The sequence below is a fragment of the Festucalex cinctus genome, chromosome 2 (assembly GCF_051991245.1).
Source record: "Festucalex cinctus isolate MCC-2025b chromosome 2, RoL_Fcin_1.0, whole genome shotgun sequence".
NCBI classification, from domain to species: domain Eukaryota; kingdom Metazoa; phylum Chordata; class Actinopteri; order Syngnathiformes; family Syngnathidae; genus Festucalex; species Festucalex cinctus.
Genome location: NC_135412.1, coordinates 32,281,033 through 32,294,825, shown reverse-complemented (window position 1 = coordinate 32,294,825; position 13,793 = coordinate 32,281,033). Strand labels below are relative to the sequence as shown.

The 13,793-nt window shown below is 43.4% G+C and overlaps 2 protein-coding genes and 1 long non-coding RNA gene across 16 annotated transcripts in view; 1 reads left to right on the top strand and 2 right to left on the bottom strand.

Moving 5' to 3' along the window:
• The window catches only part of phactr3a (phosphatase and actin regulator 3a), an 86,865-nt gene that overhangs the window by 32,183 nt on the left and 40,889 nt on the right, over positions 1 to 13,793 (bottom strand). The window lies entirely within an intron of this gene.
• Positions 1 to 13,793, top strand: part of sycp2 (synaptonemal complex protein 2) — a 58,334-nt gene that overhangs the window by 41,912 nt on the left and 2,629 nt on the right. For 11 of the 13 annotated variants that reach the window (XM_077514644.1, XM_077514645.1, XM_077514640.1 and 8 more), the window contains exons 36-39: positions 570 to 794; positions 906 to 951; positions 5,369 to 5,556; positions 5,708 to 5,808. In XM_077514644.1, the coding sequence (XP_077370770.1) occupies positions 570 to 794; positions 906 to 951; positions 5,369 to 5,556; positions 5,708 to 5,808 (560 nt within the window). Of the gene's footprint in view, positions 1 to 569; positions 795 to 905; positions 952 to 1,142; positions 2,022 to 2,050; positions 2,161 to 2,226; positions 2,997 to 5,368; positions 5,557 to 5,707; positions 5,809 to 13,793 lie in introns of those variants that run through there. The other 2 variants (XR_013282501.1, XM_077514648.1) reach the window with 2 other exon arrangements.
• On the bottom strand, positions 2,529 to 5,220 carry LOC144014598 (uncharacterized). 2 transcript variants are annotated; one of them, XR_013282503.1, is made up of 5 exons: positions 4,406 to 5,220; positions 3,712 to 3,962; positions 3,349 to 3,520; positions 2,818 to 2,966; positions 2,529 to 2,714 (listed from the first exon to the last, which is right to left on the bottom strand). It is a non-coding gene; the product is annotated as an uncharacterized LOC144014598 (long non-coding RNA). The 2 variants fall into 2 exon arrangements; XR_013282502.1 differs by having other exon boundaries at positions 3,712 to 5,197.

The following is a 13,793-nucleotide window of genomic DNA, read 5'->3' as shown; positions in this document are numbered from 1 at the left end:
GTCAAAACAAACATGAACAAGATGCCGCATCATCCAATCAGCTCGAATTATTGTACAGCATGTCCCACTTTTCCCAAGCAAATCACCGTGGAGCACTCCCAGATTGATATTGTGGAGAATTCTCTTGAGTAAATCACAATTATCAATCTGGCTATTTCCAGGTTATGATTTATTGGCTGGGACGATTATCGCTGCCAATAATCGGCATTGTGATGTTTTTAAAAATATGGCGGCCAAAAAAAAAAAAAAGATCAATTTAAACCTGTGTTTACATCAGGGAAGTATTTATTTACATTTTCAGGTACTTTATAAGAGATACTGTTGACTCGTGTAATTCTCTGCACCTTTTGTTTTTGTTTGAAATTAAAACAAAGATACGTGTATGTTTATCATTTCACTTATTTTGAAATTTTTGTCAAAAAAAAAAATCCTGTACAAAATTATAGGATTTAACTTTTTAACACATACTAATGACCCTTTTGTTGCGCAGCACTGTATACATTATCTATGTCACTATTGTCCATCATTTTGACATTGTGTGCTTTTCCTCCCTGTTCCTTTGTTTTTAGAAAAGTGTGATCCAGCTGTCTTCACTTCCACAACCCTTATCTCCCTTGCTGACGCCCACAAAGCTGTCCCCCATCACCGCTTCACGTACTCCTGTAGCCAACCTGAATCCTGATCTGAATTGTAGCTTCATTCAGGAATCTGCTGTCTCTCAGTTTTCCCTCAGTCTGTCCAGTGGAGTTCAGCAAAGGCCAAATGCCTCACAGGCTAATAGTCAAAAAACAGAGGTAGGTTTGTGCAGTTGCGTTGTCTGATGTAGATGGATACGTTCGTCACTTTCAAATGTTGTAATAGCCACCGTCTAATATGAACGATCGCATCACTTTTCATTCTGACAGAAAACACCACATTCAAATGAAGATTCTCCCGATACCCTCATCTCAGGTAACTTTGATTCAATCAGTCTTCTTCTGCATTTCTATTTTTCTGCATTTTCATTTTGCTGCAGGTAACCATAGAGCAATGTCTCTAGCTAGCATTTGAAGATGATTTATATTACGATTTTGCAAAGGCTTCTGTAATGATGAAAGGAATCATCTGGCCTGTGGTAAAAATTAGTAAAATTTTGATGACAGGACCCATTCGGAAGCGCCATATCTCCTTGTCCAGTAATTCCGACGAGAAAGAGGGACAAAAAAGGAAGTGCACCCTGCGCTTAAAACCTCGTGTGTTATTAAAGGCCAAATGTGAAGTAATTTCATGAAATACCATATAGGGTCACAATTGAAGCATTGAAACACTGTCCAACAAATAAAGTATGAAAAAATAATTTATATGTTATATATTTGACGAAATAATCGCTTTTCCGAAGTTCGAGCCTGGCGGGCGACAAACCCGGAAGTGATACGTCACACCGGGAACAGCGATGGCAGCGCTCCATACAGACGCTATACAAAGCCACTCAAACGTCGATTCAGACAGCGATGTCAGCGATAGGTTGAGCGAAAATGAGGAGAACCAAGTTTTTAAAGAGTTGGAGGAAGAGGAGGAGGTTGGCATTTTATACGTTGGACTTTACATGTACGAGCCAAATGCTAATCAGGATGCTGATAATGCGCCCAGACACCTGACATGGAATGGAGACAAGACCCGTCGAAATTACAAGATGGGTAAGATATATAGGCAGTGGTATTTTTTTATGATTTGAAGATGCCAGCATTTGCACATAATTTTATATTTTTGTCTGATGACATTTAAAAAAAAAAATAAAATAAATCAGACTGTTTTTAAAGCAGTTACTCAGTACTTGAGTATTCTTTTCAGCAATTTTTATTTTTTTTACTTGTACTTGAGAGATTTATCAATGACTATTTCTTACTTTTGTACATGATTCCGTCCACGTACTTGTATATTTTGAAACAAATGTTTTCATAAACAGAATTATTGACTGATTGGTATAGCAATACACTTGTTCAATAACATTTCTGCTCATGGTGTCATCGCTCAGTATTTTACTTTTTTTTTTTTTATATATAAATTTCAGGCGTACTTGTGGTAATTGCCAGCAAATGCCTACAGCTGTAGAATGTGTTTGCTGCCATGAAATTCAAGAAGTAGTGACTACGTCTACAAGGAGAGGAACACTTCAATCAGGTACTGGACTGCATCACTGATCATCCTGGATTCAATGCTGTGTGCCTGAACCCATATGGATTATAGGTGGCATGGATGACCTACAAGCAGCAGTACAAAGGCAAGGCATTTGATGGGCCACAGGATGCCAAGTATAGACATATTGCCGACAGACAATTGGTGCGCTGGTGCTGGAAGTTTCTTGGTCTGGACAACCGTGTTCTGCTCCCAGCATGTTGCAATGTCTTGTATCAGGGCACATTTTCCACCACCAGGAGAAGAGGAGTCAGCTGTATTCAAAGGGTTTCGTGTTTCACAGAGAAATGTTCCAGAACTGGGATTTGTACTGGTTGCATCATAATAAGAATAAACAAATGAGGACAACTTAATACAAGGAATATGATTCTTTATTTCCTGAGGAATCTCGTATGGTGCTCAGCAATAACATTTGACTTGTCCGGTCTGTTCACTGCTGCTGTAAGAAATTGTGGCTCGACTACCACATCATTCGGTTTTGTACTTATTTGGAACGTCAATCACTTTCATCGCCTCTGAAAGGCAGTCAGTCACATAGTCTACAAAAAAAAAAAAAAAAATTGGGATGATAAATATTTGGGTGACATATGGGTTACACTCAGTAATGCATCTGCCTGGAATTGTTTTTGTTTCATAACTTACCATAAGTTTCATCCACCAATATCTTTCTCAGAGAATAGCCACCACTCTTATATTTGGGATAAACGATGCAGTAGGAGTGTATTCCTTCCTTCGTCACTTTCTGTGGTCTCCCAGCATTTTCATTATAATGCATAGCAGCGAGAATGATTCTGGAATTGAACAAAAATTGCCTTATAAAGAAATTGTCACATTGTGATGAAATAGCTTTATATCTCTAAGTTCTACATTTCATCCATATGCTCTACTAGTCATGGACAAATCACACTTGAAGAAGCACATTATATATATATATATATATATATATATATATATATATATATATATATGTTTTTTTTTCGATTCTTTGAGATGGCATTTTTGGTTGAACAGATGCAGTGGAAATTTAATAAATTTCCATTGCACTAGCTGTTATGTTTAAGCCATGAGCACCATCTAGAGGAGCCTCAAAGCAAGTGCTTCATTACGTTACTTTCCCCCCTCATCACCACTATAGTCTCCATTTCATACATATCAAAGTTTTCTTAAACGCACCTGCTTTTCATTCCTTTGTACGAGAAGTTGTACATCTTTGGGGCAAAGTGATTCACCACACTGTGAAAAGCTTACACACCACTGGTCTGTCCGAGGTGAGACATCTTCATGACATCGTTGACAAACATGGTATTTGTCAGGAGTTCCACCACTGCGACATTGACTTCAGTACCTTCAAATGAATTTCATTTCCTTAGTTTGTTATAAATGTTAGTTGGCGTGTGACAGATGTTTGGTTGTTCTACAGATACAAGGTATGACAATATTTATATTTTCAGGTTAAACTAGCAACAACTCTAAGAATAAAAATATAAATAATACCTGGTAAGTACATAGTGACAAAAACAACTCCGCCTAACTTACTTTTATCCACACTATGTGGTGGCATAACTTCATCATCTTGGCTGTTTGAACAGGATTGATCCTGCAATAACTGACCCTCGTAATCAGCCATTTCTTGTTCAGAGGCAGCTGCAGAGGTGATAGCCTCAGCTACGGCTCGCTTCCTTTCTCGGTTAGCTGCTGCTGCACGCTGGGCAGGTGGATTTTGAATCTGCTGCGTGTCTTGTGGAGGCAGGTGAATTGTTGGGACAGCAGTTGTATTGAGCAATAACCTGCAGAAACATAAGGTGACACTAAAAATATGCGTCGCTCATAAAACCTATAAAACCTACCGGCAAAAATAAAAAAATAAAAAAAATAAAAAACAACTATCACATTTCATCTAACCCTGCCTTACCAAATATTTAATTATTTAATGACTCATAAAATGCAGTAAGATTGACATATGATTGGAAGTTTTTCAAAAGGACGTGTCATGTTCTTTGATCAACAAAGCAATGCTGCCAACCTATTGAAATTTACTTTCAGAACAATTTGTCTCACTGCCATTATTACTCATCGTTGATATGAATAGCACCGAGACGTTAGCTTTCGGTTCACGTCGCTAGTTTCTACTGTTCATTCCACAACTGTTGGAAGCTCTGCTTTGTCAAAGTCATCAGTGATCTATCCATAAATTCCACGTTTTTTTCTAAATAATTGTAATCATACTTACTTTTTTTGCAAATCCATTATCATAAGCAGACCGGTTGAGGAAGCAGGCATCTTCGAAGTGTTTGTAACAGAGAACACTCCTCGACGATGGCGTGAAATTCATTCGCTTCGTGCGAATGAAAGTTGACCATTTACGTGCCCTGTTATCTTTTGGCCACTCATACAACTTTTCTTTAGCTTGAGAACAATACATCACCACACATCGCCGGGTCATCTTACCGAGTAGCAATGCAAACAATGCAGTTCAATGGCCGACTTCTCTCGCAACTTCCCGGTGTGACGTCATTTCCGAAAATTTCCGAAGATTGTCGAAGAAAAGCATTTTCGTTGTCAAGGGCGTTGCTATGGGTTAAACTAAGAACCTGAAAGGGTTGCGTCAAAAAAAATAACGAAAATATGCTTACAATGGTTTAGCCATTGGTATTACTCAAAAACATGGTTGGCCAACCTTACTTCACATTTGGTCTTTAAACTCCTGTAAGAAAAAAGTTATTACACATACATTTTTATTAAAAAACATGTACTGCATTAATTGAGACAAATTTTCATATTTATTTTAATTGTTTTATTTATATTATTTTATTTTCATATAATTATTTAGCTTTTACAATAATAGTGCAAGATTAAAGTAATGGTACTGTGTGCTTTAGCAAAGTTAAGCAAGATGAGCCAGGCCACTATTGCAAATGTGTCTGGATAAGACAAATTTTCATATTTATTTTAATTGTTTTATTTATATTATTTTATTTTCATATAATTATTTTGCTTTTACAATAATAGTGCAAGATTAAAGTAATGGTACTGTGTGCTCTAGCAAAGTTAAGCAAGATGAGCCAGGCCACCATTACAAATGTATCTGGATAAATAAAGGCAAAATAAATAAAATAATAATTATTGAAAGAAGTCATTATGAAGTTGAAAAACACCTCCCATCGACCTGTGGATTTATAACTGTCAATTATAGTTGCAGAGGAGAGCATTGAAGAGGAGATCAGCCATTTGCTGACACCCTCTTCAGTGATGACAACTCACTGTTACACTGATGAGGGAAATGGAGAGATGGACGTGGAGGATTTAGAGTTACCGGATGTTGGATTTAACCTGAGTAGTCTTTATCCGCAACTCACTGCCAAACTAAAGATGAAGTTCCAGGTTGGAAACATGTATTAATAATCACCAACTTTATTACTGCACAGTGAATCAAATTTTACATTTGTATTTGCAATTTCGAATGCCTATTAAGCTTAATTTTCAAACACTTGATATGGTTTTTTAAAATACTGTCTTTTGAAATTGTTTTTAGATTCAGAACGGCTTCAAGATAATGGATGCTTATTACAAAGAAAACATGAGTGTTGTCCACCAACACATCTCCTCTCTCAGTATGGAACTTGGCAAACACAGGTCAGTCACTAGTAGGGGTGTGCTCAAAAAATCGATACGGCAATATATCGTTGCGGGCCTCATTACAATACACGTATCGATACGCAGGCATCAGAATCGATATTGCTCGTTAACTTTAAATAGGCAGTTAACGTTTGCCTTTGCAGGTTGCATTGTACCTAAAAAATAAAAACCAGCAGGGTCTTTGAAGTTAATTGCCTTCAATTAATGCAAAAATAGCTCACCAGTGATTGGACACTGTGTCTTGCTAAGAAAAATTAAAGCAGAGGAAGAATATCAACATTTATTTACTTATAAACTGAATATGGCACGTGTCTCAATGTACCAATTTTCCTATATTTTGGTTTAAAAAAACAAAATAAAATGTGTCTTATGTGGGATTCATATGTATCGCAATACGTATCGTATCGTGGCCCCTGTATCGTGATACGTATCGTATCGTGAGTTTGGCGGCAATACCCAGCCCGAGTCACTAGTAGGGGTGGGACAAAAAAACGATTCGACCGAACCATCGGTCGTCAAGGGGAGCTAAACGACCGTATCGGTAGCAGACTTGTCAACCGATACAAAATCCGCCGGGAATCCTTAGATACATTGCTTGTAAAGCTGTGGACCGGATATCGCGTGGCTGTGAATCGGTTGCGAGTGAGGCTTTATGGTTTTCATAACAATAGCAAGAGTTCTGCGCCGTGCTCTACTTGTTTTGTTTACATTTCAGTAGCATCACTATTCAAGCTACTTCCCTGTTTACAGAGAGCTAGCAAAGTAGCGCTCAGAGACGCTTCATTCCCCGGATGTTGTAAACATAATGCAAAGACGTTACGCACCTTGGGGAGGAGCCTACCGTCAACGCCGTGCTCGCGACACGGCGCGCGCGCGCACAACGAGTGACAACATGCAACAGTTAGCAGAAGCTAACCCATTGCTATCGAGTCCTCTCGGTGCACTTGTATGTCCCGGGCCGGCGTTGGTACTGTGCGCGAGCCAAAAAGAATTAACTCCCGTGACGATCCAATGCATGGATTCAAACGAAACAGGTATGTCCCACAGCCAACACACCAGCTATGCTAAAAGCACACTGCAAGTATCTCATTTCTCAGTTTGTGGCTCCCTGTCAATGTATACAACTAGCATGAGCAATAGATAGGAGAACTGAGACGTGCCCGTGATTACGTCATCAAACGCAAAATGAACGACAGCCCAAAAATAATAAAACATAAACAGTAGTGATTCCGTGGTCATCATCTTGTCTCAGATTAAAAAAAACAAAAAAACAAAAAGATGTCATACATTAACCAAAAATGAATATGATGGCAAAAGAAAAACAAATATTGTTAAAAACAAAGATTGTTGATAAAAAGGGAAGGGCACTTTTGGAAATATTTTTGGATATATTAAGTGGTTAAAATGTGTTTGATAGATTTATTGTTCCATAAGGTGGCTTCATATTTCTTTTGGCTGGACGGTAGGTTTATTTCATGTCTTAAATTTATGTTTCTGAAATACTTCACAATGTGCACATATTCTGTTTAATTGTGTTGGTGTCTTTTTAAAGGTTAAATATTTATATTTCAAATTGAATTATCAGCCTTTTTTTACTGATCCTTATTTTGAATTAAAAAAATAAAATAAAAAACAATTATAACTCTCAATAACGACTAATAAATATTTAACCTGATACATTTTTCAGTCATATCGCCCAGCCCTTTGTTGCGGTCCATTTAAATAATTGATTCAATATATAAAAATATAGAAGACATTGTTGTTGTTCTTTTTTAGCACATTTGTAGATACTGTAAAAATTTGTGGTGTTTTAAGATTGTTTACAAACAACAAATGTCACTATAAGTTTTGAATATTGAAATTAATCGTATCGAATCGAAAATTGTATCGTTCCCATACTTAATCGAACCGTATCGAACCGTTCTGTTCTGAAAGATAATCGTTTTTCAATCGAATCGCAACCTGTGTATCAAGATACATATCGAATCGGCCTCATGTCAGAGATTCCCACCCCTAGTCACTAGGTACTTAAATATTTCCAATGAAAGAACACAACATGTAATACATCTATGGCCCATGAACATGGTTGCCGAAGGCCACAGTTATTTCCTCCGAATGTATTTCTGTCCTTTTTAGACAGGGGTGAAAGTGGGCCGGAAGAATCCGGTACTATGTACCGGTAAAAGATTCAGGACCGGAACGGTGCTTCGGTGCCGAAAATATGACAGCTACGCAACTGTAAAAAAAAAAAAAAAAACATGTTAAATAACCTGCCAGGCTGCCACACACACATCTACTAACATCAGATTTACATATACAAGTGTTAACAAGTCTAATAAAGTGCTTCTGAATCGTTGCAGTGTGCTTGTGTAGATAATCCGTTTCCACCGATATTTATTATTTTATCTATTCGTATTCCACCGAGTTCTGTCCACCGGCTCCGTATCAGTGTATCTGAGTGATAAGTTACGCCGATGTGCGTGTGTGTGCAGCAAACCACTACACTCAATTGGCTGACAGATTGACACGTGATCAGCATCGATAGTTAGCTGAGCTTTGATTGGTTCAAATGCATGTTTTCTGTACAAAAAAGAAAACATGTTTTCTGCACACAAAAAAAGAAAACAAACGAGAGATGTAAACTGTGATTAAAAAAAAAAGTACAATTCAACAGAAAATTGATCAGATGTTTAAGAGAAAGGAGGGAGTTGAAGAGGCTTATGAAAACGCTGATGCAAATAAAGTGTAAAACATAACACCCAGGGATGATGCAATAATTGAAGGTAACCCAGACTCACAGCAGGGGGAGGGGGAGCCACCCTGCAAGAAGAGACAGCAGGACCCTCCAAACTTGTACTTATATAAGTGCAGATGATGTTGCTAGCCCTAAAATCTGTGTGGAAAAAAAGAGCAATTCAGGGGAAAAAAATGAATGGTTATATGATCAAAATGTGAGGGGCCAGACTAAGCACGGCTCAAAAACATCTTATGATGAATAAAATATTTGGAGATACGTTTCCCTTGCCCGGACGCGGGTCACCGGGGCCCCCCTCTGGAGCCAGGCCAGGAGGTGGGGCTCGTTGGCGAGCGCCTGGTGGCCGGGCCTACACCCATGGGGCCCGGCCGGGCACAGTCCGAAGAGGCAACGTGGGTCCCCCTTCCCACGGGCTCACCACCGGTGGGAGGGGCCAAAGGGGTCGGGTGCAGTGTAGGCTGGGTGGCAGCCAAGAGAGGAGACCTTGGCGGACCGACCCCCGGCTACAGAAGCTGGCTCTTGGGACATGGAATGTCACCTCTCTGGCAGGGAAGGAGCCCGAGCTGGTGTGTGAGGCGGAGAAGTTCCGACTAGACATAGTCGGACTCTCCTCCACACACGGCTTGGGCTCTGGTACCAGTCCTCTCGAGAGGGGTTGGACTCTCTTCCACTCTGGAGTTGCCCACGGTGAGAGGCGCAGAGCAGGTGTGGGCATGCTTATTGCCCCCCGGCTCGGCGCCTGTACGTTGGGGTTTACCCTGGTAGATGAGAGGGAAGCCTCCCTCCGCCTTCGGGTGGGGGGACGGGTCCTGACTGTTGTTTGTGCATATGCACCAAACAGCAGCTCAGAGTACCCACCCTTTTTGGAGTCCCTCGTCCTGCTGGGTGACTTCAACGCTCACGTGGGCAATGACAGTGAGACCTGGAGGGGCGTGATTGGGAGGAACGGCCCCCCCGATCGGAACCCGAGCGGTGTTCTGTTACTGGACTTCTGTGCTCGTCACGGTTTGTCCATAACGAACACCATATTCAAACATAAGGGTGTCCATATGTGCACTTGGTACCAGGACACCCTAGGCCGCAGTTCGATGATCGACTTTGTAGTCGTGTCATCGGATTTGCGGCCGCATGTTTTGGACACTCGGGTGAAGAGAGGGGCAGAGCTGTCAACTGATCACCACCTGGTGGTGTGTTGGCTCAGTTGGTGGGGGAAGATGCCGGTCCGACCTGGCAGACCCAAACGTATTGTGAGGGTCTGCTGGGAACGTCTGGCGGAATCCCCTGTCAGAAAGAGTTTCAACGCCCACCTCCAGCAGAGCTTCTCCCTTGTCCCGGGGGAGGCGGGGGACATTGAGTCTGAATGGGCCATGTTCCGTGCCTCCATTGTTGAGGCGGCCGATTGGAGCTGTGGCCGTAAGGTGGTCGGTGCCTGTCGCGGCGGCAATCCTCGAACCCGCTGGTGGACACCAGCGGTAAGGGATGCCGTCAAGCTGAAGAAGGAGTCCTATCGGGCCTTTTTGGCCTGTGGGACTCCGGAGGCAGATGACGGGTACCGGCTGGCCAAGCGGAACGCGGCTTCGGCGGTTGCTGAGGCAAAAACTCGGACATGGGAGGAGTTCGGTGAGGCCATGGAAAACGACTTCCGGACGGCTTCGAGGAAATTCTGGTCCACCATCCGGCGTCTCAGGAGGGGAAAGCAGTGCACCATTAACACTGTGTATAGTGGCGATGGTGTGCTGCTGACCTCGACTCGGGACGTCGTGAATCGGTGGGGGGAATACTTCGAAGACCTCCTCAATTCCACCGACACGTCTTCCTTTGAGGAAGCAGAGTCTGGGGACTCTGAGTTGGGCTCTCCTATCTCTGGGGCCGCAGTCACTGAGGTGGTTGGAAAGCTCCTCGGTGGCAGAGCCCCGGGGGTGGATGAGATCCTCCCAGAGTTCCTCAAGACTCTGGATGTTGTGGGGCTGTCGTGGTTGACACGGCTCTACAACATCGCGTGGACATCGGGGACAGTGCCTCTGGATTGGCAGACCGGGGTGGTGGTCCCCCTTTTTAAGAAGGGGGACCGGAGGGTGTGTTCCAACTACAGAGGGATCACACTCCTCAGCCTCCCTGGTAAAGTCTATTCAGGGGTGCTGGAGAGGAGGGTCCGTCGGGAAGTCGAATCTCGGATTCAGGAGGAGCAGTGTGGTTTTCGTCCTGGCCGTGGAACAGTGGACCAGCTCTACACCCTCAGCAGGGTCCTCGAGGGTGCGTGGGAGTTCGCTCAACCAGTCCACATGTGTTTTGTGGATTTGGAGAAGGCGTTCGACCGTGTCCCTCGGGGAGTCCTGTGGGGGGTGCTTCGGGAGTACGGGGTACCGGGCCCCCTGATACGGGCTGTTCGGTCCCTGTACGACCGTTGCCAGAGTCTGGTCCGCATTGCCGGCAGTAAGTCGGATTCGTTTCCAGTGAGGGTTGGACTCCGCCAAGGTTGCCCTTTTTCACCGATTCTGTTCATAATTTTTATGGACAGAATTTCTAGGCGCAGCCGAGGCGTTGAGGGGTTCCGGTTTGGTGGCCTCAGTATTGCATCTCTGCTTTTTGCAGATGATGTGGTGCTGTTGGCTTCATCAAGCCGGGATCTCCAACTCTCACTGGAGCGGTTCGCAGCCGAGTGTAAAGCGGTTGGGATGAGGATCAGCACCTCCAAATCCGAGACCATGGTCCTCAGTCGGAAAAGGGTGCCGTGTCATCTCCGGGTCGGGGATGAGATCCTGCCCCAAGTGGAGGAGTTCAAGTATCTTGGGGTCTTGTTCACAAGTGAGGGTAGGATGGAGCGGGAGATCGACAGGCGGATCGGTGCAGCGTCTGCAGTGATGCGGGCTCTGTATCGGTCCGTCGTGGTGAAGAAAGAACTGAGCCAAAAGGCGAAGCTCTCGATTTACCGGTCGATCTATGTTCCGACTCTCACCTATGGTCACGAGCTGTGGGTCGTGACCGAAAGAACGAGATCCCGGATACAAGCGGCCGAAATGAGTTTCCTCCGCAGGGTGTCCGGGCTCTCCCTTAGAGATAGGGTGAGAAGCCCGGTCATCCGGGAGGGACTCAGAGTCGAGCCGCTGCTCCTCCGCGTTGAGAGGAGCCAGCTGAGGTGGCTCGGACATCTGGTTCGGATGCCTCCTGGACGCCTCCCTGGAGAGGTGTTCCGGGCATGTCCCACCGGCGGGAGGCCCCGGGGTCGACCCAGGACACGCTGGAGAGACTATGTCTCTCGGCTGGCCTGGGAACGCCTTGGGATCCTGCCGGCGGAGCTGGTTGAAGTGGCTCGGGAGAGGGAGGTCTGGGTTTCCCTTCTAAAGCTGCTGCCCCCGCGACCCGACCTCGGATAAGCGGTAGTAAATGGATGGATGGATGGATGATCAAAATGTTGCATCTATCTAGGCTTCACCTCCTGTCATTATGTGAAGCAACTTGGTGTCTAAGAAATAAAAAAAAAAAAAAAAAGTCAATGTTTACATTATCTTCAAAATATACTGAATTCCATTTCAATATACACAATGTAAGAGTCATTTGGACTTATTTTTGTTAATTTATGTTCCTTTTATTTTTAATTTATATCATTATTTTTAAATGGTCTAACGTAGTTAAAATTGAGGGTTTGGTTTGGTTTATTCATTTTTTCCTTTCGGACACATTACAGCTTACATCAATCACATCACATCATTTGCAACATTGACATCCGAAAGAAAGGCTGACGGGTCGAAGCTGAGGCTTATTCGAGACCCGTCCCCATCGACCCATTACTATAACGCATCAGTCATATACATTATTTAGAATAGTCATTAATTTTTATCGTTATCCATCCCATACTATCCCAGACACTGCTCGCAGTTCATCTTGAATGTCCGTGTGTAGATTGTGGCTAGTCCCAGTCATTTGGAACTGGTGAGTCGGTTCCCAGACGCCACCAGCAGGCCCACCCCGCCAGGCGAGCAGCCAAGGCAAGCGCAATTCTTCTCTTTCACCAGTAGCGTCTTCGCTGACCTCGGATCAGCTTACAAACGTGGCTTTCAGAAGAGTAGATCGGCTTGCATTCTGCCCATTGCTTTCAAGCAATTTTTGCCTCGATTCTGGCTCAGCTCAGCACACCACTGTTGCTAGCACTTTGTAGTTCTTCATGACTCCTGAGCGCTACCCAGCCTAGCTTACCCAGCAGAGTGGCCCACACGCCAGCCGCATTCCAGGAATCAGACCACCAACCCCTATTTTGCGTATTGACAGCAGTTTCATTGTAGCCACAATACAGCCTTATCATGTAGCCTTGACTGTTACAACAAATGTCCAAACGGAATTAGAGCCAGACAATATTTAGATTCAAACGGGAACAGCAATACATGCTATCAATGCAGGTGTATAAACAAGAGTTAGCCTTGGCAATGTCAGCAAGTAATCATATACAACTCCAGCTTTGGGTAATTAGTGATGTTGTTGTTGTGAATTACTGTTGTCTCTCAAGCGCCGCCAATTCTTCAGCTTTGTTCACGATTCGTGTTTTTTGTTGACCAGAGTTATCTTTAGTTTGAATAAAAATTAGGCAGTCTTTTGTCCACGTGCTTTCGATAAGTCCATTCTTTCTCATTTGTCGTGCCTTTTTGGCGATGTCAGCATTTCGTTTGGTGAGATTTTCGTTGATGTAGACATATTTACCACGAAGCTTGTGACGATCTCTCAGAAGAGCAATCTTTTTCTTTCTGTCAACAAGCCTGATCAGAACTGCCGGTGGTCGTGTTGCTCCAGTTGGGATCAAAAAGCACATCTGAATGTGCGCAGGATCAACAGTTAATCCCAAATCTCTGAGTTGAAGTGTCACTTGCTGTTCCACAGTCTCGTTCCCTGAAGATTGGTCAGAATCTTCCATGCTCGTGCTAGCCGCAGCTCTCGAAGGGCCACGGCACGGCTTGATCTTGATACCGGTGACTATCACACCGAATGATAGGAAGATTCTGTTCCAAATCATCCACTTTTTGTTCCAAGGCAACAATGCGTCGATCTTTTTCCTGTGCCTCTGTCTTCAATTGCTGTATTTCCTGAAGAAGTGGCTCAATGCTCTTCTTCATTTCAAGTAATTCGGCGAGCATTCCACTGAGTTTTCTAAGAGAAGATTTTATCTCCTCATTCTCGTCAGCTCTTTTTTCCGCCAGGCATTCTGCAACAATGTAGTTAAAAATCCCAATGCAAAAAT